This window comes from Scaptodrosophila lebanonensis, unplaced genomic scaffold (assembly GCF_003285725.1).
Source record: "Scaptodrosophila lebanonensis strain 11010-0011.00,11010-0021.00 unplaced genomic scaffold, SlebRS2 tig00001412-arrow-pilon, whole genome shotgun sequence".
Classification (NCBI taxonomy): Eukaryota; Metazoa; Arthropoda; class Insecta; order Diptera; family Drosophilidae; genus Scaptodrosophila; species Scaptodrosophila lebanonensis.
In genome coordinates, this window is record NW_022060739.1 from 2,130,429 (window position 1) to 2,154,483 (window position 24,055).

The window sequence follows — 24,055 nt, forward strand, 5'->3', positions numbered from 1 at the left end:
CTTAAAACTACAAAAGGTCTAAATATGAAAAATCCATTTAAATCCCCCCCTCCCCCTCCCCAACTTGATAAATCAAACATGCAAAGTTTTGATTACGCGCTCAGTCTGGCAGCCGTGCAGCGATAGATCAAAGGCGAGCTATCGATAACAATTGTCAACTATTCATTTACAGCACTGCATGAGTACACATATATATTTTGTTTACATCTGTGCACATGTTATTACTTTAGCATCTGCATCTGTTCCAAATTAACATTTGTGTTCATATTTGAAGTTAATATTGAATTAATTGGTCAAGATGGAGGACACGAAGCCCTTCTACGACTTTAGCATACCCTATAACAAGAATGCCACGGTTATACGGGCCATACTGAACGAATTGGTCGAGTGTAAAAGAAATGCAAAATCGGCCAATTTGCCACATGCTCAAATTTTATTTATTTATAGTGGGCTACAAGACAATTGCTATTGAACAGAGCTTTGATCATAGCAAGAAGGACGCTGTAAAACGCGGTTCCGAAATGTTCCCCGAGCCATACAATATTGAAAATTTGCGCAATGAATTCAAAGACAAACTAAAGATTTTGCAGCGCCTGAACATTTTGTATGTAGACGCCAATGTTTCGCATGCAATGGTAAGGAAAACAGCCCTTAGTATTGATTTAATAAATTATTTACACCTCCATATTCTAGAGTGTGTCACTTAATCTCCGCAAATTTAATTTAATTGCTGGACAACCGAAAACCGATGCTGCATTAACGGTAAGAAGTTAACTCTTCCATTAATAGAAGCTTGCATAGAGATTTCCTTTTTACATTTAAGCACTGCTGCACTACCTTTAATGGTGATATTATCACATTTGATCCAGTGGCTGGCTCAAAATTGTTGGTGAATCGTAAATCCCTTCAAGTAGCTGTGCGCCGTGGTATGTTCTTTGAAATTAAATATGCGCCGGCCATTGCAGACTCCAATAATCGTAAGGACATGATAAAAGTGGCGCAAAACTACTGCACCAAGGGCAAATCGAAGAACATTATTTTTAGCAGTGGTGCTCTTCACGAGTTCCAGTTGCGTGGACCCTACGATGTGGCCAATCTGTTAAGTATTGATGGCATTGTATAAAAGTTGACGCACTTATTGAATTACATTTGCAGTGCATATATTTTTGGCCTGTCGGCGGATCAAGGTAAAAATGCAATCGACCGTTTTTGCCGACAACTCTTTCTACGTGCTGGTATGTTTTGAATTGATAAACTGAATGAAGATTTACTTATGAAGCATATATATATGTAGAATCTCGTCGCTTGGGGAAAACCATAATGTTTGTTAAAGGAAAAGGACCTATTGTTTACTCAGATAGTTCAGATGAAGGCGAAGACGATGATGTACAAATGGATGAAATTGAACCTATTATCACTGAACCAGCAACCGAAGATGAACAAGAAATCGAGAATTACCAGCCAAATAAAAAAAGACTGAAGGTGTTAGAGTAGAGAAATAAAAATAAAATGATCTATTTAATTTTTTAATAATTCATCTACATTGTTTACTATATTACCACTTGGCAAGAAGAACCAACAGCGAGCAGTCACTTCTGTTTTAGAATTGTAGGGACGTGCCAACTCGCTTACAATGACCGACAGCTGAGGCAACTACCGAATTTCACCTCGTTTGTTTCTAGATTGGCTGTTTGTGTCATTGTCAATTATGCTGTCAAAATGCTTTGCCGGCTTAATTTTAAGGTCGGTTTGACACATTACGACCTTGGACGTATCCGTTTTGACATCATCGTTCTCACCAGCGCTACTCTTATTATGGTTAAAATCGTGGTTAGTTTAACGCGCCATTTACGTTGCCACCTAGCCTTGTTAGTATCGAGTATTTAGCAGCCGCTCAGAGTCGTATTTAAATGTAGCGCCAATGCTGAATAACGCGCTTGTCGTGTTAATATTGTGCAGCACTGGTGGGCGACGCCATGCCAGTAGCAGCGTAGCAGTAAAGCATATCCGCAAGAGCGACATATCCGCAAAAGTGCTGCTAGAATTTTGTTTGAAACGGTAAATAATAGTGTGTTTTAATAGCTAAAACTAACAGCAAAACAAAACTAAAGGATCCGACAACATTTTACGCTGTAAACCTCAACGAAATTGAGCGTATTTGAAGCGTAATATGCATTTGAAAAATTTTCATCGAAAACCAGACACTTGAAAGAAGAAAAAAATGTGAAAAGAAGAAGAGAGCAGCGAGAGGGCAACGGCAACGATGAGAAAAACGGCAAAAGAAATATGTATTTCGCGATACGACGACTGCGACGGCGGCAGCAGCCAATGTTCAATTGTTATTCCTAGTCAAATTTGATTTTCTAAAGTAAAAAAAGTCGAACAATATCGCAACGTAACTGTGAATAATAGTTTCAATTAATAATTTTACGAAACCGGAGTATATTATTAGTATAGAAAAAAAATACATATGTATATGCTGGTCAGTGAAATATGGCCAAGTGCAATGTATGCGTGCGGGCGTGTGTGTGTTCGTGCGTTAATTAATTGGCAAATCAAGACAAGAGGTACAATGCTGCTGCAAAATCGGAACTTAAATCCAAACCCAAATTAACCGAATGAAAAAGTATAAAGAATGCAGAAAACCCAACGTTGGTCTAAAGGCGTGCACCCCGAAGTTTTTGCCTCTTTACATTTTTGTTACCTTTTGTATAATTAAAAATGGACCGCTGTGTATATATATGCTGTATTTGCGTGTGAGCGTGTGGCTGTATAATGCGCGAGTTGTATCTGTGTGTGTGTGTCGACGCTCGTTTGGGTTTTCGCTTCATGATGATGTTTGATTATAATAATGATTATTGCTTGCCTGACTTTTTGTCTTTTTTATGCATATATATATTTGTGTGTGTGTGCGTGTGTCGGTCTGTCGTTTGCTGCTTCGGCAGCTAAATTGTGGGGGTGGCGGCGGCGGCAGCTACGACGACAACGACGACGAAGTTGATTTCTTTCTTTCATTTTTTCTCTCTTGCCGCTTTGCTGCTGTGTAAAAAAAGAAAATTAGTTGCTCCGGCTGCTGCTTCTGTCTTTGTTGTTGTTGCTTTCTGCCCCTTTCCACGTTTATAAGGCGCACACACAGCTGCAGACCGCTTCGTCAATGATTTTTCATTTCAATTACATGTTTAGTTTTCTTTTTTTTTTCGTTGCCAATGTGCTAGTGTTGGTGCCTATATATGAGAATGTATGTGTTTGAAATAAAATTTCTTACATTACGCTTTTTTACTTGTTTCTGGCGTTGTAATTATTCGCCGTCATCGTCGCCCACCACACCACAAAAACGAGGCAAGTTCGCCATTTATATTTTCACTTCTTTGAGCTGCTTTTTCTTCTACTACTACTACATTTTTGGTGTATCTTTGCTGAGTGGCCGCCTGGTTGGCTGAGTGGCCTGTATATACATATGTATATATGTGTGTGTTGATTTTTACAATACTCAAAAAGTTTTCGCGTCGCGCGATACTCTTGTTGCAGCATAAATTTTGTGTATGTATGTATTGGTTTGTCGTTCGTTGCAGTGTTGCCATCGCATTCGCATATGCAGCCGTTGTCGTCATCGTAGCCGTCGCCGTTTGCACCTGTACAAAAGACAAGCTCACTAAAATGTGTCGGCTGCTGCGTGCCCCCGCCCCCCGCAGCGTACATTTCGCGACCGCTACAGTTGCTCTTCTTCGCTCAATTCATACCAACAAACATCCATACATATGTATGTATGTATGTTTTTCGAAATGAGTGAGTTGCCTCACACAGTGAGGCGACAATGACGTTGGGTAGTGCGTAAATTTGTTTTGAGGGGAAGCATAGGAGGCGGACTTGTATAATTTTACCCAACTAAATATCCCCATCATCTATTTTTAACGGATCTAATGTTAGGTTTGATTTCGCCTAATCTCTTCTACAATTAATGTATACTCAGACATGTAAATTATTTGCATACAATTTGGTCGAATTTCTGGTGTACACCATAAATAAAATGTTACTTCAATTTAAACAAATAACAACTTAATGCTATCTCTGAAACAAACAAAATTCGTTGGGATCTACCCTTCAAATCTTCCCTGTCATTTAACATTTTTTGTGGAAATTATGTGCATGTCTGACTAAGCTTATTGTTTTCCTGTAGATTTACACTGCTGTTTATCTCGTCGCAGTTTTGGATAGACTGGCTTAACCTCAGACCTTCTTTGAACTTGTACCCTTGGATAAATGTATAACGCATCATGCTTCCTTGCCTTTTACGTAAATGTTGCACATAGACAAAACTAAACTACCGTAATCCGCTATCATTTCACATTCAAGAGAACATCTTATTTTCTTAAGCAGCTATAATATCATAACTTTTGGGCTCACAGTGCTCATAGTAAATTGTTTGTTGCTTTTTAGGACAGGTGTCCATGAAATTTTTCTTTTAAGGAAAGAGCATTTCTTTGATAGGAAAAGTAAGGTCTCGAAATTGTGAATACTTATAGTTGAACAATTTTCTTACAAATGATGCACATTGGGCATCAGGTTATACACATGCATGTGTGTGTGTTCTGATTTTTACTTGATTTAGAACATAACCAGTCATCATGTGTATGCAATTGCAACGGTATTTTTTCACAGCACACATATACATATGTATGTAGTTTTCTGTAAAATGTCAAACAACATCAATGTTACCAACATCGTTGCTTCTATTTAGCGGTTGCATTGTCTTCTTCATCCATTTGATTGCAGCAGCAATCCTGTCTGTCAATAGTCTTTCTGTCTGCCTGCCCGTCTCTGCCTCCCTTAGACACTCGGTTCTTCTCATTCTCCTCTCACACCACCGCGCGCAATTGATGCCAAGAGAGAGCGCATAAAATTCATGCTCTCTTGTCTGTCTCGGCGCCATCAAAGTGCGTCTCGCAGTTGTCTGCTGCCTCTGTTTTGCCTTCGCGGCTGCTGCGACTGCGGCTGTTACATTTTATTTTTTTCATTTGACTGCTTCTTGTTATGTCGTCGCTCTGCAGCTTTTCCAACGTGTGCAATTACACAAAAGTTTCGATGGCCGTCGTCTGTATTCCATGCTGTTGTGGAAATTTCTATCGATTTCTTTGTTTAAGATTCTCGCACCGGCGTTCAGCCCCAACTACCGTGTGCGCGTCCACAGCTCACGTTTAATTGTAATTATCGTATGTATTGCATCGTGTTTGTGTGTGCGTGCGCAAGAAAGTGTATGTGACGTGTATATCCACAATTGTGCTTACTCAAGTCAGAGCAGACGAGCTCAGAAGTTATTTTTGTCTACGCTAAAGCTAAATACCCTTCACTGTGCCATGCAACAAAAATTGTATTCCTCATGGAATTACAAGTAAACTCGACTGTGTCCGCAATATGTAAATATTGTTACTTGCCGGGTCGGCATTTGGAATAATTTGCATGACGCTTCAATAATATAGTATAGTGATCTGGCATGATCAGTGTCTGCCAAAAAGAAGCATCCATGCAAAGTGTCAACGAAGTAGCTTTTAAACTACAAGTATGGGTGAAATAGTGATTGAATCAGCCATATGAACAGTGCTATTGGTTTTCGTCCCCCCATCCTGATTACTCTGTTGTTACACACACACCAGAAACCATATACCCTTACACTTTTCAGGGTATAAGCGAAGCAGTCATAGAGAGCAATCGCGCAAAATTACTGCAAACCGTTGCGCTTTGTAGCCGTAGTTTTCGCCGTCTCTTCCTCTGCTTTTGCGTACTCATACATAGGCGTCTCCAGATTTATTGTTACTGCAAGTGCAACAATTATTAATTCGCTTTAATACGTATTTATGCATACATACATATTCGAGCAGATGTGTGTGTATCTGTATCTACACTCAATTTAGTGTTATCGTTGCTTCATCACCTCCCTTCCTTCCTTTGTCAAATAAAATAAACGAAACCACAAATTGCGCATAATTATTGAAAAATAGTTTGACAAATGACTTCTGAATGCCGCAGTGCAAATTCGAATGAAAAGCGTAGATAAAACATTTGTGAAAAGTTACTAAGAAATTAATAAAAACCAGTGCATAATAAAAACGATATTGATGATAGTTAAATAAATACGCTCTCTTACTTATCACGGATTAGCAGTGTTGCCGCTCAAGACTAAAAGGTAAGACTCTTTAAAAATAATTCTACTCGTTCTAAATAGTAATATATTTATTGAGAAACTAATGAAGTCATCTACAATTAATTTCAAAGATGCTCATAATACAATACGAATCGTTTAAAAATTGTGTCAATCTCATTTGAAACTGAGTTATTCTAGAAAACATTCCATTTTTTAAGAAATGTCCCCTCTTTGTATCTGAAAAAAACATATTTTGACAATATGTAATCACATCATAATTACACAATATTTCGATCGGGCTGTCTAAATTAAGCAACTCGCCTATGGTTTAGTCATGTATGTATTTAGCTAGACTATAACGCCATATATATTTCATAATGCCAATATTTGCTCAAACGAATCGTGAAAATTCAGGGAATTTACAACAATGGAAAGGCAGAAAATGTTTTTTAGAAATAATTATGTATCTCCATCGAAAAGGCAGCTACGACGTACATACATACAAACACATACATATACACAACCAGTCAGTCAGTCAAGCAGGCAGCTAGTCGGCAAGTAAAAATGAACGAGCAAACACGCTCACTCACACAAGCGCAAATGTTTGTATGTATGTACATGCAAACAAACACAGGCAAATGAATTGAGCGGAAAACGAACGCCACCGCAGGCATACACACATACATAGCAAAAAAAAATATAAAAAGGCACACTCGTATGACTTCAAAAATATAATTTCAATCAACTCCTTGATGTGGTAAATGCAAAAAAAAAAACCGTAAAACGTTGCCTGCATCTTCTTGTTGCTGTTGTTGTTATTGCTGTTGTCATTCGTTAATATTCGAAGCGGCGAAAAATTAACAATAAAAGAACTACACAACGCGCTTTACGTGACGTGCAAATAAGAGCGGCGACAACAACAACAATAACACAAGAGGCCAGCAAGAAGAAGCGCCAAAGTGAAGAAAACAATTCATCGAACTAAGAAGCAAGAGTAGCGACACACACACACAAACATATAACAACTAGAGCCGCTAAAGCGAACGCACAACGAAATGGATTGCGGATGAAACGGGCAGTCAGAGACCCAACCATATCATCCATCCAAAACCGAATCAAAACCGACCAAACAACAAGCACAAAACATATGAACGACGACGACCCCAACGGACGCAGACACACAAGCGCACACACCCATGCAGAAATACAGACACAGATACAAATGCGGCATACAGCTACATACATATGTACATACAAACAAAGCAAAGCACACGATATGCGAATGCGAATAAATAGCAATAACAGCAACAACAACGAGCATAGCCATCATCAGGGCAGGCAAACCAACAACTATGCGCGGCGAATTTGCACGAATCATGCGAATCTCCAATACACACATGCATATACATACATACATAAATACGTGTTTTGTACTTGTCGCCGTAATGTCGTCGCCATCGCTGTTTCTGCTGCTCTTGTTGTTGTTGCTGCTTGTTCTCGCTCGCCATCCCATAGCTACATACATATGTATGTATGTAGATACAAACACTTTATTGTAGTTGTATCTACGCGCTACGTTCGTTACATTTCTTTTCAAACTCATAGCGCTGCTTTCATACACATACATGCATACTTAATATTCGCCGCAGCTGCTTCTGCTTTAGCTTTGCTGACATTTCCCTTTCCTCGCTTCGGTCCCGCTCGTCATTATCTTATAGTTATGTTAAAATGTTAAGGTAATATGCGAACACAAATTGCGTACAACAGAATGTATATTTTTTGGCTACACTTTTCTTTATTGCAGTTCATTCGCATTTTTGTTTTGACTGCCTCGCTCTGTCAACTCTCTGTGTCTCTTTTCTGTTGCTCTTTCTATACGAACTACCGCCGCACCCGCCTCCCGCCTCTGACAAGTGCCATGTTTTCACTTTGTGTCTGACACTCTGACGCCGTCATCGTTTTCCTCCTGTTTTGCCGCTCGCCGGTCTAAAACCCACAGTTCACCATGAGCTGTCGGCCATATGTCTAACGCGGCACTGCCGGCGTCGACGTAAGCGTTGGCGTTACCTCTGCCGCCAAAGGCCGGCTGTTGTTTTTGTATAGTATACGAGGGGGTCGAAAAGGGGGCGCCCCGTATGTCTGCTGCTATCGGCTGAGACAGCACGTGATACTAGCTTTTGCTTTTGTAATTTTCTTTTTGGCCTGCTCTTCAGCGCACGCTATGCTTTCAGCAGCATTTTTGTTGTTTTTGTGTTTCTTTTTTGCTCGTTGTGCGTTTTTATTTCGTCTTTGCTTTTATACATACATTCGTTTCACTTGTTGGGCTGTTTTTTCTTCGACATTTTTTTCATTCACCTCACTGTTTTTCTCTTTCCCTCTCACAACAGTTGCTCTCTTTACCGGCAGCACACGAACTGGTATGCTCTCTCGCTCATATTCTCTCTGCGTTTACTCGCAGCGTCCGCTTGCAACTTTGTTTAACCTCCTGGGCTGCAGTTCCCTTTATTGTTGTTGTGGTTATATTCGTTGTTATTGCTGCTCACAATGGTTCTATCCGGTTTAGGTCCAGGTGCAAATTTTATACAAGAATTTAACTCGATAATCGGGTCATGGCATTTGTTCTACACAAACACACACACATATTTTGTTGTTGTTATTCTTGTTTATTCTAGCGGGAAACACGGCGTCGCCTTTAAATTTGTCATACATATATGATCCGCCTGAAGTTTGGCAACGCCTGCCCCTGGCTACGCAATGTATTGACCAATATTGCCACATTGGCGGATTGCATGTCATAAATGTACCGTTACACATCCAAAAACATTTGACATGTAATGTGTTTTTTGCCCATTCGTCTCAGGCCCCGTCTATTATCTTTCACGCATACATAGATACGTGCATATGTGTGTATGTATACATATGTATGTGTGAGCTCTTTGGCTTTTCCGAAAAATAGATGTGGCGGCTTTTCATCGTCGTGGCCGTTGTCGCCGTCAACGCCTCGCGTTTTGCCGCTGTTACTTTACCTATTTTATTACCATTTTTATGTGTGTGCGCGCGTTGCTGTGCCCATCGGAGAGCTTGGGGCTCCAAACAGTGCTGACTGCTGATGCGACCGCGTTGCTTCTGCTGCTGCTGTTGCTTTTCTTACAAAAACCAACTGTACTTTTTTAGTTACTGTTAGTGCCCTCAACATGGGCGCGTACGTAGGCACACACAATACTTACATACATACTTACTCTGTGTGCCAACTGTTAATGGCCACTTGACTTGAACACATAGTCTTGTCATCATTATCATCTGTTTGGGCTTAGCTGTGTTTAACGTGTGACACCTGCAAATGCACTCTTAACTACATATGTACATGTGTATATGTATGTACCTACATACATATGTATGTGTATATGTACCTACATACATATGTATCTTCGGTTAACCTACCTGCAATTATGCATATTGTCAAAAACCAAAACCCATATAACAAGAAAAATCTAAAATTTTTCAAAATCTCTATTTTCTGTTTTCAACGAATGCTGTATACAATATTTCATGATTATACAAATAAGTACTTACATATGTATGTATGTACATTATTCTTCTAGTTCATTGGGAGGAAGCTCTACTGTATATATAAATTTTCAAAGATGCATGACCAAAGTACGGTTAGGCTGTCCCAAGCATTATTTAAATATTATAGGCCAAACGCTCGTTACATTAAAACGTATACGAAAGATACAAAAAAATGTAAATAAAGAGAAACAGACCTCCAAAAATGGACAGGCGCTCACTAAATAAATAATTGGAGAGGTGAATGAACTTTGTCGCTCTATTGCTTGGTTGTGGTTGTTGTCTTTTTTTTTTTTGCGAAATTTTTTATTATCACATTACATTTGTGTACGCTGCCGTTGTTGTTGTTGTGTTTACTTAACGTTTTTCATTCAGTTTTGCTTTTTAACCTCAGCTACGAGTAAGATCATGCCTTACACCATTATTTTTGTGAGGATGTGTGCGTGTGCTTGTATGTGTGGGCGATGAGTTGTGCTTTGAGATATTAGCTTGAAACGTAGCGGCACTTTGTGTTGTTAACTTTTAAGTTAAACTTTGAGTTTCCAATTTACGAAAGACTCAATGAAAGCATACAAAAAATTTGTAAACCTTTAAGGAGTGGGAATACAATGCAATACATCTTAGAATAATATATGGTTTATTTTAAGATATTTAAATTTTTAGTTATTATTTAAATAGTAATTGTGATACTAGACCGGTTCTGTTTCATATTAAAAATAAATTACATTTATTTTATTCGTTATTTATTAAAAGTTAAAATAATAGTAATTGCGGTTTTAGTTCGACATTTTTAGACTATGATAGCCATTTGGATGTCATTAACGGTTTGATGTCATTACTTAAATAATTTGTGGGTGCTTTTATTTTTTGTATATAACTATAAACGTGTGTGTTTATTTAAACAATTATAATTTTCCTTAAGAGTTCTTAAAATGACATCTAAATTATTTGCGAAAGCATTGTGCAATACATTATTCATACATAGTATACAAATATGTATGCCTATATACATACTTGTGTAAACATTACCAGGCGGAATGTGTGATATTTGAGACCTTGTTGAAAACCCAACAAAGACAAACTCAAATGCAGACAAATACACACAAATACACACTTGGTCGCTGCGTTTGCAAAGTTACATTTTTCATAGCTCATAAAATTTTGTCGCTGGCAGCTAAAAAGTCGCCATTTGCCACACACACTTTCAACTATTAATACCAACACATACAGACAGTCAGATAGACAGAGCATACAAGCCTAAATGCAAAGGTATTCGGAGACAAACCAAAGCTACTTACTAATGCCGCAGACCATCAAATGTATCGCTGTTGTTGTTGTTGTTAACGCGGGTTGCTGTTGTTGTAGCCATCGTTGTTGTCGCTGTTGCTGTCGAGTCGTCGTCGTCGGGTCACAACATCGCGTCACAAACTTGGACACACAGAAATTTGCTTTTCTATTATCACCTTTAATCGATTTTTCGCTTATTTAAACAAAAGTACAGTTGTGCGCGCACAAGCAATATATGTACATATGAATACATATGAATGTAGGTATGTTGTATATAATTTCACAAAAAATTTCGTTTATTTGCTGTCGCTCTTTAGATGTAGACGCCAACGTAATGCTTGTTTGCACACACACACACACAAAGCCCATACATACATCCATATAGTATGTATATTACTATTACTTTTAGTTCATTGTTTTTGCAATTACTTGGCTGATTTGTTTTTGTCTCGATATGTAAGCGCAACGATGTCGAGAAAGAAAAAATTAAACTCAATGACATGTACCCACCACAAACATACAAACACAAAAATAAATAGTCATACATATGTAAGGTACTTACGTGTATCTGCCAGATACAAAACTTTTGCCACACGCACACACACATGCATAGACCAAATAACTTGACTAATAATAAAGCAAAAAAAAAAACTGAAACTAAATAAATAAATAGCTAAAATTGCAAAAGCGAATTGTAATTGATTACAGCAACAACAACAACACCCATATCAACAGCAACAGCAGCTAAATGAATACCCAATGAGCGTGCGAGCGAGCTGGGTAGAGAACTGGCGATTTGACAGTTGGGCGTTCGTCTGAGCCTCAGTAAGCCAGACACTCACTTCAAGCATAACGTAATAAAACAGTCTGCAGAGCCTAAAAGAAATTCGTTTAAAACCATTCGGTACAGTCGAAAAATTAACTGAAAGAAAGAACTTTGTAATAGCAATATAATCCAAATGAAATTATAATATTTTGAATTAGACCTAATTTAATACTTTGTACAATTATGAACCGCACTATTTTCAAAACCGCTATTTATTCATTAACATCTTTTTTACCACCTTCAAAATAATTTCTTCCGGGTGCAAAAAACGACATTTTTAGAAGTTTTAGCACAAAAACAAGTCCACAAGTTGCCAACTTAAAAATAAAAAGATATGTCCCTATCATAACACCCGCTCGATTTCAGCCCGATTATTTGCATACGATACTATAATTTTTCTAAATGGTTATCATTTCTTTGAATAGCTGTTTTGCATTCGTCATAATATGAAATTGACGCTAAAGAAGCTTGCCTGTGCTTTGAGCAGTCACTAAGGGGCAAATTTGTATCTTATTGTGGTTCGTATCGCTCTCGTAATCTGCATGTTTGTATATTTATTTGTGTTTGTGAGCTACTAACTGCATATCTATAGAAATACAATACTAATGTAGACAGACCGTGTATATAGAGTGGTTGCGCTCATTGTAGTTTTTATATCTACGCTTATACTTGGGCACTCACTTTCTATTCGCACAGCTTTGCGCAATTTTTTATTTTTTACCTCCCATGCTCATTTTTTGGCTGCTGTTTTTTCAGGCGTCGCCTTTGCCCATGTTGTTGTTGTACAACAATAGCAACAACATTACCGAAACACCCGCATCTACTTACTGATATGCAACATCCCATCCTTTAGCTTCGCATTCGTCTCTGCTATTTTACATTTTCGGCTTTACGCGCAGCAGACAATGCGAAAAATCGATATGAGTTACCATTTTTTCCTCTTTTTTTTTACCACCAACCAAGCCGACACGTCTAAAAGTTTTGCAGCTTCCCCAAAAGACGACGACGAATGCGAGGTCTCTATAAGTCTGCCGAGTCAAGCCATAATGGCATCCAACTGAAGGGTTATTTCTGACTGCCAGCACTGTAGTAGACATCTACACTCACCCCGAATAAAATCTATGCGAAGCTAATTAGTTACACTTTGTCTCACGTTTCTGAAGAACTTTTTCACTCTCTGCCTTTGGTCAGTGGGGTAGTTGGTGCTGCCGATGCATCATATTTGCTTATTAAATCCTGAAAATTCACTACAAATTTGTGTTTAACTTCTGATGGAGAAATCGCGTCACATTATGCATCTGAAAACTTAACAATCTAATAGGTGAGAGTAAAATCTAACACACTCACGCACAAAGTTTAGGGGGTTAAACTGTACGTTGTATGTGCATATTGCAAAATTCATAAGCGTATAGCTTTTCCCCTTAAAAGTTTGTGTGCAAGCATCAAACAGCAAATCCGTGATACAATAAAAAATTTAGCAAAGAAATCTATAGTTTATATGTAAATAAAAAAGTAAATGTTTGTTTGTTTTGTGCCCTTGAGTATTCGACCGATTTTCACCGGTTTTTCGGAAAAGCAACGTTACATTCGAAAACCTTTTACATAGACGTCACACTTGTGCGAGCTAAAAATAGAGCCATCTGTTGGACCTGTATATTACTTTCCGACAATGGAAATTATTCCCAATGATTTCCATACTGTGGGGTTAATCGACGACATTTTTAGCACCAACAGTTTATTTAATAATATAAATTATGTAAATAATTGTTGGCCAATACATTCAAAAACGCCGCCTACGTCCGCGCTTTTCATATGTAGCAACTAACCGCAGCCGATTTAAACACCAAAAGATGATTTAATTAGGTTAAGTAATTTTTACGAATAAATTTAAAACACCGCGCTCCTCCGCAATTCTAAAAAGCCACTTTTGGTAGCAATAGCTGATATTTCATTCTATTTAATTGAAGATGTGTTTAATATATTTAATTTAATAACTCATTTAGTACAATTAAGCCCTCTTTCGTGCTCTTTATACGAGCAATTAGGCCAATCGTAATGCCCTAATAGCTGGTTTCATAATAACTTTATATTGTACATGAAAATATGTAATTGTCCGTCAAACCTATTGGGCTGATCATATTAACGGAGAAAAAGGGATGATGGGCTATTTATAATTTTGAACAATTGGGGTAACTGAATCATTAGCAAATATTCCATTTATCTATGTATATTTCGAGTTTCTCTATTGATAGTAACACCCTATAATAATATTGCTCAACGAAAGAACGGGCAAATAAGTCTAGTAAGTCCAAATAAGTGGCTCAGCGAATGGCTATCTACTAAATTTTGACATTACAGTTCGATAACATAAAAATATTTAACAAACTCTTATTCTAAAACGGCTATCCTTGTAATGAAATTCCAATCAGCCTGGAGCCAGAGTTGCATTGGTTTTAGAAAATTTTGAAGAACCTTATGTTCCGCAAGCTGTGTGGTCACACGCTTCTCGACAAAATCTATTATAATTTTCAATTATTGGCAGGAATAGCTATTGTCTATTGTCAATAGCTATAGGTTAGAGGGTGAAAATATGCTGGTGGTTGTGTTTGCACCCCAATGATATTTTATTTCGTTAACTGACCGATCGTAACTATAGCATAAATATTAAACATGAATTGTAATTGTTTACTAATGGAACTTGTGCACTTTGTTTTTCTCTTTGCAGAATACGAACTGCAAATGCAAATACGCTCACAAATTACGCTCAATACATCGGACTTGTGTGATCCAAAATTATCCTAACATTGAATTCTACTCATTAATCATTTTTTTCTAACTAAATTCCCTCCTTTTCATACAGCTGTGAGTGTATAAACCACTGCGAATATGTCAATATGTCGATAACTACCACTACTAGGACAACAAGAAAAACAACAACATTAAATATATCAATAGGAAATACTACAACAAACATATAAATGAGTGCAGACAAAAACACAAAGACGGTCAACTCTATTAAAAGTTATTAGTTGAAATTTAAAATCCAAGTCAAAGCAAAGCGATTGACATATTAAGCAAACGGGGAGAAGCAGTCGCAGAAAGCAGCAACAAGGGAGGACGGAAGGAAGCCTTCAACTTGTCAGATTGAGTGTCATTGTCGCCACTGACTGTTTCGTGTTGTCCAGCACTGTGCGAGACCCTGTACGGGGGGTTTTAAATGAGTCCACGCCGCGCACAACCTGCGCGACATTCGACGTGAGCGTCGGCGGCGTATGGTGTGCTGTTGTGGCCGCCAAAAGCCAGCAGCCAACAACCAAAGGGCCGACCGAACGCCGACAGACCGAAAGACAAACAGGAACGATACGACGGATCAAAGAGAGAAACACCCCCAAAAAACAGCGGTTGTAGCAGCTTTGACAACGGACACGCAAACCGAGCAGTGGCAGCAACAGCAGCAGAAGAGCATCAGCATCAAAATTAAGCCAACAGACCTCCATCCAGAAGCGGCGGGTAACGACGCGAAACGGACATTTCTGTGTGCGCTGCGTTCGAAAATCTGATGGATGGAAATGCACAAAATATGTTTCACGGAAATCATCAAGGGTGAGTTTTGTTTGTTTGTTTGTTGCGAGACGCTGCCTTCAGACTGCCAACCGACCCTTCTTTTTATTTGGTTGGGGCGGCTTGGCGCACTACCTGTTCCCTTTTGCGTGGGTTGCATGATAAGTAGCCATCTTTAAACCGAAAATGCAATAAAATTTGAGTTTATAAGATTTCCCTTTTCGATCCTGCATTTTTTGTTTGTTATGTGTAATAAAATACAGAAAATCCTGCTCTCAACGAAAGCCACAAAACAAACAAGATTATATTGAAATTCTATTAACGAATAAGTTGTAAATCCTTAGCTATAACATACAAATTTCAATAGTAGCCCCACAGTTTCAAAAAAAAAAAATTATAATAATGCATATAGAAAACCTTTGTTATGCCTAATATCCAAAATAAACCTGGCTAATTGCTTATTATACAACCTTAACGTATCAACGTGTGACCAGATAAATCGTATATAAACTGACTTTTATTATCTGTTTGCTCTTTACAGCGACCCCTATTACCGCTATGACGCGGCCGCCGCCGCAGCAGCTGCCGCCGCGGCCAATCCGCGTGCGATGGGTCCACCCGGTGGCTATCCGACACGGCATCGGGCGCCACATCCGCTACAACAGCAACCACAATACCCATCGTACCAGCCAACGGCGGAGAACCTGTACGGGCTGGGGGCCACCGATCAGCATGCGGGCATGGGTATGGGCGATCTAAGTGGCTGGGGTGCCGCACCTACCGTGCCCGGCCAGGCAGGCGCTTATCCGGGCGCTGGCCTTGGCGCCTATGGTCATCCACAGGCTGCACCACCCACGCAGCAACGCCAGAGCCAAGCAAATGCCTATCGCCAGCACATGCCCGCCTATGGACAACAGGAGCAGCAAAAGTTGCCCTATGGCGCGCAACAAAGCATGATGGGCAGCTTATTGCAGCAGCCGGGTGCCAGTGTAGGAGTAGGTGTCGGCGTCGGTGCTGGTGGTTATGGCAGTTTGGCACCACAACAGCAGCAGCCGCCAACGCCGCAACAACAACAACAGCAGCAGCAGAGTCAGCAGCAGGCTCGTCTGCCGCAGCATTATCCACAAGCGCCCGGTCAACATCCTCTTTATCCGGGTGCACCAACGCAAGCGGGTCAACCAGGCGGTCCTGGCGCACCCCAACCCTATGCGCACAGTCCGTATGGCAGTCCCATGCAGCATCAGCCCGGCCGAGGCGCGCCACAACATGTGGGCTACGCCAGTCATGCCGGTCTGGACCAAGCGTCCCCGTATGGGCAACTCGTCCCCAGTGCAGCACCACCAACACATCATCTAACTGCGCAGCAGCAGCAGGCTGCGCAGCTTGGAGCTCACCCTGGTGCGCATATGCCCCAGCAGCAGCAACAACAGCAGCAGCAGCAGTTGCAAAGTCAGCAGCAGCAGCAACAACAACAGCAACAAGCGCAGCAGCAACAGCAGCAACAACCCAATCATGTCAGCCTCATGCAGGCAGCAGCCAGTCACCAGCAGCAGCAACTGCCGGGTGCTGGTCTGCCACCTCCACACATGGGTATGCCGCCAAGCTATAGCTCACATCATCAGCAACAACAGCAGCAGCAGGCACAACAGCAACAGCAGCAGGCTCAGCAGCAACAGAGCGCACCGCCGTACATGTCCAGCAGCAAACATCAGGCAGCCGCTCAGCTTAATTCATCGCCGCAATATCGCGCGCCATTTCCACAACTCTCGCCTCAGATGTCGCCGCGACCGCCCACAATGTCGCCACATCCACAAATGTCGCCACGCCCTGGTGTATCCCCGGCCAAACCACCGCAAACGGCACAGCAGGCCCAACAACAGCAGGTCAACACACCCAGCCAGCATAGCATTCAAGGCATGGTCGGTTTACCATCACCACGCCCACAGCCCCCTACTGCGGTGAGTGCGGCAAGCTCCAAGGGCGGAGGCGCAAGTGTACCGCCTGTTAATACATTGCAAGCTCTAGAACAAATGGTCATGCCAACACAAGGAGTTATGGCAGGTCCTGGCGGTGTGCCCATGGACTATCCTTCGCCATATCGTAGCGCGAGCCAAGCGCATGCAGCCGCCATGGGTCCACGAATGCCAGCCTCTCCACAGCATCATCAGCAATGGGGCGCACCACACATGGGCATGCAGCAACAGACACAGGCTCAGCAGCCGCCACCACAACAGAACCCTAGTGGAATGGGTCTGAGTGCATCGCAACAGTTGCAGCACCAACAGCATCAGGCCCAGCTAAGCATGTATGGTCAGACTCAGAGCATGAGCCACCAGCAACAGCAGCAACAACCACCGCCGCAGCAACAACAGCAGCAGGCACAGCCACCACAGCAACAGCAGGCGGCGCAGCAGGTCCCCGGCACTCCAGCGCAGCCGACGCCACCTGTGCAACACCAACAGCAACAACAGCAGCAGCAACAACAACAACAGCAGCAGCAGCAACTCAACGAGCAATTGCAGCATTCCATCAATGATATTGTTGGCGGTGGTAATCAGCAGCAACAGCAACAGTCTCAATTGACCACCATGTCGCCACTGCATCAGCAAAGCCTGCCCAGCATGCATCATCTGACGTCGCATCATCAGCAGCAGCAGCTGACTGGCGAAACTACAGCTCTGCTGACTCGCCAAACGCCAGCTATTGAAACCTCCACCTCGCAACAACAACCACCTCCATCCCAACAGCAGCAGCAACAGCCGCCTCAACATCACTCACCACTTCATCAGCTGCAGCATCAATCGCCCATACATCAACAACAGTCGCCGCATCATCATATGCAGCAGCAACAGCAATCTTATGGCCAGGCGGCGCAACAGGCGCCTCCTTCGCAACCACAACAGCAACAGTTTGATCCATTTGCGAATATATTGGCAGATACACAGTCACACCAGGCTGCAGCACAGCCTCAGACCATGTCGCCGGCTCATGTCAGTTCTCCGATACCACAAATACAGCAACAGCAGCAGGCGCAACAGCAACAGAGTCAGCCTAACCCACCCACACCATCGACACCCTCGCATCATTTAAGCAGCATACTCAACGAGACTGCCAACTCTAATGATTCATCCACACTGGCTGTGGCCGCCAATGATAGCAACAATAGCAGCAGCAACAGCTCCACCAATAGCATTGTAAATAATCAGCCAACATCAGTGCATGACAGCAACTCGCAGAGTTCTATAAATAGTAACAATCAGCAGCCATTACTCTCAGGCATGGACAATGCCGCAATGATGAATAGTAACTCGAACTCGGCTACAAATGTTGGTGGAGTCCCTAGTGGCGGTGGTGGCTTACTAGATAGTGCCGGTGCGAGCCTCTTTGACAACAACTCCATGTCATCAACGAGCGCAGCTGTAGCGGCTGCTTCAAATGCCGCTTCCGCCGCGGCGGCTCTGCTGGACAGCAATTCGCAGTCATCTACCTTTAATGAGCGCAGCACAGTAGCTGGAGACTTTGAAAAGGTAGGAAGCGAAGCTGATGCACCAGCTACAATGGCCGCGACAGCCGAGCTTAGTCTTGCTCAGGACGACTCTAGCGTGTCCAAAAACCAGGAGCCGCTCGCAGAGGTGCCCATGCAGGAAGACAGCGAAACAACAAAGCAGACGGAAGAGCCAGCAAATACTGAACAGACCCAATTGCTGCCTCAAACTGCCAGCGAATTGGCCGGTGAAGAGACTAAGTCAGCCGAAGAAATGACACTCGGCGGTCATATTAGCGGCATTAATGATGAGAAGTCACAACCTGCAACGACGGAGTCCAATATAACGCCACTTGTTGGTCCAGGTACACAGCCGCCAGTGCCAATACAGCAGCCGACCATTGGCTTGCCACCACATCATACCATACCACCAAACCCCATAACAGGGTATGACCCACAACAGCAGCAGCACATACCACCCATGTTGCCTCCGTATCCGGGCGGCGGAATGTATCCACCATACCCCATGCTACACCAGCAAGAGATTGCGGCACTGCAGCAGCAACTACAGGAACTCTATTGCATGCCACCCGGACATGATCATCAGGAAAAGATATTACGATTACAGGATCGTTTGAATTTGCTGCAACAGCATGAGGTTAACGATCAGTGCGCGGGCGGCCCACAATGTCTGATGTTCCAGACTATGCCACCCATGTATGGCAGCAGTGCGATCCATAACCAAATGGTGGAAAGTCCGCAGGTCTCAAGCACCACAGGACGTGGACGTGGTAAGGGTACAAACAAACCACGCAAACCGCGCGCCAAAAAAGGCGAGAAAGCTCTGCAGCAGGCGTCGGGCGATCTAATGGATATTAGTAGCAACATAGTAGCAGCTAGTGCATCTATTCCCACAACCCAGCTGCCAGTTTCCGAAGACTGCGTTACGCAGGGAGCTGGCGACACAAGTGTCGTCGGTATGCTGGAGTACAGTGAGGGAATGGGCGACTTGTCACAAGATGTGCACTCGGCTAATGAGCTGGATACTTCAACAGATGGAACTGGCAAGAAGAAAAAGCCTCGCAAGCCACGCACGCCAAAGGATCCAAACAAGCCGCCACGTGAACGAACGCCGAAAGTCAAGAAAGTTCGTGATCCCAATGATCCGAACTCTACCGACTCACCGAGTACTGGACGCAAGCGTACCGGAACTGCTAAACGACGCAAACAGTATGGAGAAGATGATGCGGAGAAGACGGGCGAGGGCAGCGAGGTCGAAGACAACAAGCCGCTGGTACCAAAGACCGCTGGAGCTGATGGTGAAGCTGAGACCACATCGGGCGGTGTTGATGGTGAATCTCCAGACTATGATGACATACCAGTTTCAAAAATACCACGTGGAACCAACGATGAGGACAAAGATGCTGAGGCCGGGGACGAAACCGTTGACTCAGTGCCTGATTCTGCAGGCGATGCAGCCACAACTCCCAGTCGGCGGGATAGAAAACGTTCTGGTGGTGGTCGTAGTCGTCGCAGTGCAACCTCTGAGGATGGCGGTAGTGCACGTCGTCGTGGTGCACTCTCGGCGAAGGCACTCAAGAAACGTCGGAATCGTGGACGCATTGTACCAGAGTCAGACGGTGAAGACGATACAATGGATCGTACTCCACCACCTTCACCGCCACCAGATTCGGAATTGGACTCAAACAAGCGACGTTCTTCGCGAAATACTCAGCGCAAGAAATATATCGATGATGTTATGCTGCGCTTCTCCGATGATGAAAATTCACTCCTAGTTGCTTCGCCTGTCAAGAAGGAGAAAAAGTCTTCAGCTAATGCGGCTGTCGCAGCATCTAATGCTGGCAGCGATGTAGAGAAAGCAGAGCCACAGTCCGGTGCCGAGGGTGAGGCTGGCAGCTCGGCTGGCGAAGATAAGGCACCTGTGGTCACTGACGAAACTACTCAGATCGAAGCTAGTTCCAGCACCTCGACAGAAAAAGCGGAGCGACAGAGCTCAACAGAAGTCGCTGTTGCTGCCATGTCCTCTAAGCCCAACTACGTTTACATTAACACTGGCGACGAGGATAGCATGGTGGTACAATTTGTACTCGCAATGCGCATGGGCAAGCGAGAGTTAATACCGGAGCCACCACCGGCACCCAAGGCTAAAACTCCTGAACCCAAAGCTGATGAGGCGGAAGATGAGAAAAAGGATGAGACTGTGGAAAAAGCTGATGATGAAATTAAAGAAGCAAGCGAAGTGGACGAAGCTGAGAAGATTGAAAGTACTAAGGAAGAGAGTGAAAATGATGTAAAACCAGAGGTCGAAGCCAAAATGGAAGTCGATGAAAACGAAGCGGAGAAGTCTGCAGAATCAACGGCTGATAAATCTGAAAGTGAGGACCCAGTCAAAGACAAAGAACCAGAAGTAGAAGAAGAAAAAATGGATGTTGATACTGAAGAAAAACCAGATGATAAAACGGAAGAAACCAAAATTGACGATGTTGCAGAAAAGTTGTCCGAGGAAATCGCTGATAAAGCCTCGCCAGATGAAGTGAAATCTGAGCACGGCGACGAGGATGAAAAGACTCCTGAAGTTAAGTCGGAAAATGAATCATCTGTAGCAGCTGATGATACCAAAATGGATGTAGACGCTGAACCTGTCAAATCTCCGAAGGCAGACGAAGAACCTGCAGTCGAAGGTGAAAAGGAAAAGTCGTCTGAGGAAGGCGAGGGTGAAGGCACAGAGAACGATGCTAAACCAGAAATCAAAGAAGATGGTGAAGGAGATGAAAAGAGTGAGTCTGATAAAACAGAAACAGCCACGACAGATACCACAAACAAACCGGAACCTGTTTTCATTGACGTAGAGGAGTACTTTGTAAAGTACCGGAACTTCAGTTACCTCCATTGCGAGTGGCGCACCGAGGAGGAGTTGCTGAAAGGCGACCGTCGCGTTGCAGCCAAAATTAGACGATTCCAGCAAAAGCAGTCGCAGCAGATAAACATCTTTGAAAATATCGAGGAGGAACCTTTTAATCCAGATTTTGTGGAAGTGGATCGTGTCCTAGACATGTCTGTGCACACAGACGAGAACAGTGGCGAGACCACAAAGCATTATCTAGTTAAGTGGAAGTCACTACCCTACGAAGACTGCACCTGGGAGTTGGAAGAGGACGTAGATGACGATAAGATCGAGCAGTATTTGCGTTTCAATAAAGTACCTCTGCGTTGTGAATGGAAGAGTCGCAAACGTCCACATCCCGAACAATGGAAAAAGCTTGAGAAAACGCCCATATATAAGGGCGGCAATAGCTTACGCCCCTACCAACTGGAGGGACTCAACTGGCTTAAATTCTCGTGGTACAATTCGCACAACTGCATCTTAGCCGACGAAATGGGTCTGGGTAAGACCATTCAGAGTCTCACATTTGTGCATTCAGTGTATGAATATGGCATACGTGGACCATTCTTGGTAATTGCACCGCTCTCGACAATACCAAATTGGCAACGCGAGTTCGAGGGCTGGACAGATATGAACGTTGTGGTCTATCATGGCTCAGTTACCAGTAAGCAAATGATCCAAGACTATGAGTTTTATTACAAGGCCGACAGTGGAAAAGTACTAAAGGAGCCTATAAAGTTTAACGTCCTTATCACCACATTTGAAATGATTGTCACTGATTACATGGACTTAAAAGCATTCAACTGGCGCCTATGCGTCATTGACGAAGCACATCGCCTGAAGAATCGCAACTGCAAGCTCCTTGAGGGTCTACGTCAACTAAATCTGGAGCATCGTGTCTTGCTTTCTGGCACCCCCTTACAGAATAACATAAGTGAACTGTTCTCGCTGCTCAACTTCCTTGAGCCGAGTCAGTTCTCATCACAGGAAGAATTCATGTCCGAGTTCGGAAACCTGCGTAACGAAGAAGAAGTCAACAAACTACAGGCTTTACTGAAGCCAATGATGTTGCGTCGTCTAAAGGATGACGTGGAAAAGTCTCTGGCACCGAAGGAAGAGACCATCATTGAGGTGGAGTTAACCAATATACAAAAGAAATACTATCGCGGCATATTGGAGCAGAATTTCAGTTTCCTCAAAAAGGGTACAACCTCCGCAAATATACCAAATCTGATGAACACTATGATGGAGTTGCGCAAATGTTGCATTCATCCCTATCTACTAAATGGTGCCGAAGAACAAATACAATACGACTTTAAATCCCAGCACGGCGAGGATCCTGAGTCATATTACAAAAACCTTATTCTGTCGGCCGGCAAAATGGTTCTGATTGACAAACTGCTGCCTAAATTAAAGGCTAATGGGCATCGCGTGCTCATTTTCAGTCAGATGGTTCGCTGTCTGGATATACTGGAAGATTACCTGGTCTATCGAAAATATCCTTTCGAACGCATCGATGGTCGCATTCGAGGCAACTTACGTCAAGAGGCGATTGATCGCTATTCAAAACCAGGCTCTGATCGCTTTGTGTTCTTGTTGTGTACTAAAGCTGGTGGCCTAGGTATTAATCTGACTGCCGCTGATACCGTAATCATTTATGACTCTGACTGGAATCCCCAGAACGACTTGCAAGCACAGGCACGTTGCCATCGCATTGGCCAACGTAAAATGGTGAAGATCTATCGTCTTTTGTGTCGAAACACATATGAACGCGAAATGTTCGATAAGGCCTCCATGAAGCTAGGTCTTGACAAGGCCGTGCTGCAATCGATGAACACACATGCGTCGAAGGACGGCAGTAACAAGCAATTGTCAAAGAAAGAAATTGAGGATCTCCTTAAGAAGGGTGCATACGGTGCCGTTATGGACGATGATAATGCAGGCGACAAGTTCTGTGAAGAAGACATTGACTCGATCTTAAAACGTCGCACTCAGGTTATAACCATGGAGTCGGAGAAAGGATCGACATTCTCGAAAGCATCTTTCGCTGCCTCTGGCAACCGCTCCGATATTACAATTGATGATCCCGATTTTTGGACTAAGTGGGCCAAACGAGCCGATATTGATCCTGATGCGTGCGAGCGTGACGAAACCGAGGACCTTGTTCTTTCAGAGCCGCGTCGTCGCACACAAATCAAACGATATGGTCATGAAGATGTTATGGAAATCAATTCAGAGGAATCTTCAAACGAAAATAGTGACGAGGAAGGTGGCATTGGTAAGTAA

General features: G+C 42.7%; 2 protein-coding genes across 13 annotated transcripts in view; both read left to right on the plus strand.

Moving 5' to 3' along the window:
* The first annotated feature begins 238 nt into the window (after window positions 1–238).
* Window positions 239–1,494, plus strand: LOC115631212 (ribonuclease P protein subunit p30). Its single transcript, XM_030527917.1, has 6 exons — window positions 239–389; window positions 448–635; window positions 694–762; window positions 824–1,098; window positions 1,156–1,235; window positions 1,295–1,494. Exons 1-6 carry the CDS (start codon window positions 299–301, stop codon window positions 1,492–1,494), a joined length of 903 nt encoding a protein of 300 aa, XP_030383777.1. The 5' UTR covers window positions 239–298.
* Window positions 1,495–1,980: 486 nt separating this feature from the next.
* The window catches only part of LOC115632033 (mucin-19), a 49,488-nt gene continuing 27,413 nt past the window's right edge, over window positions 1,981–24,055 (plus strand). For all 12 annotated transcript variants that reach the window (XM_030528987.1, XM_030528988.1, XM_030528996.1 and 9 more), the window contains exons 1-3: window positions 1,981–2,058; window positions 14,680–15,422; window positions 15,922–24,047. In XM_030528987.1, the coding sequence (XP_030384847.1) occupies window positions 15,379–15,422; window positions 15,922–24,047 (8,170 nt within the window). In that variant the 5' untranslated portion in view covers window positions 1,981–2,058; window positions 14,680–15,378. The remainder of the gene's footprint in view (window positions 2,059–14,679; window positions 15,423–15,921; window positions 24,048–24,055) is intronic.

Excerpts from the sequence above, each read along its gene's own strand:
- LOC115631212 (XM_030527917.1), top strand. The coding sequence starts at position 299 with ATGGAGGACACGAAGCCCTTCTACGACTTTAGCATACCCTATAACAAG. Across the intron at positions 636-693 it reads CCAATGTTTCGCATGCAATG|AGTGTGTCACTTAATCTCCG; the intron begins GTAAGGAAAACA and ends TCCATATTCTAG. Across the intron at positions 1,236-1,294 it reads ACAACTCTTTCTACGTGCTG|AATCTCGTCGCTTGGGGAAA; the intron begins GTATGTTTTGAA and ends ATATATATGTAG.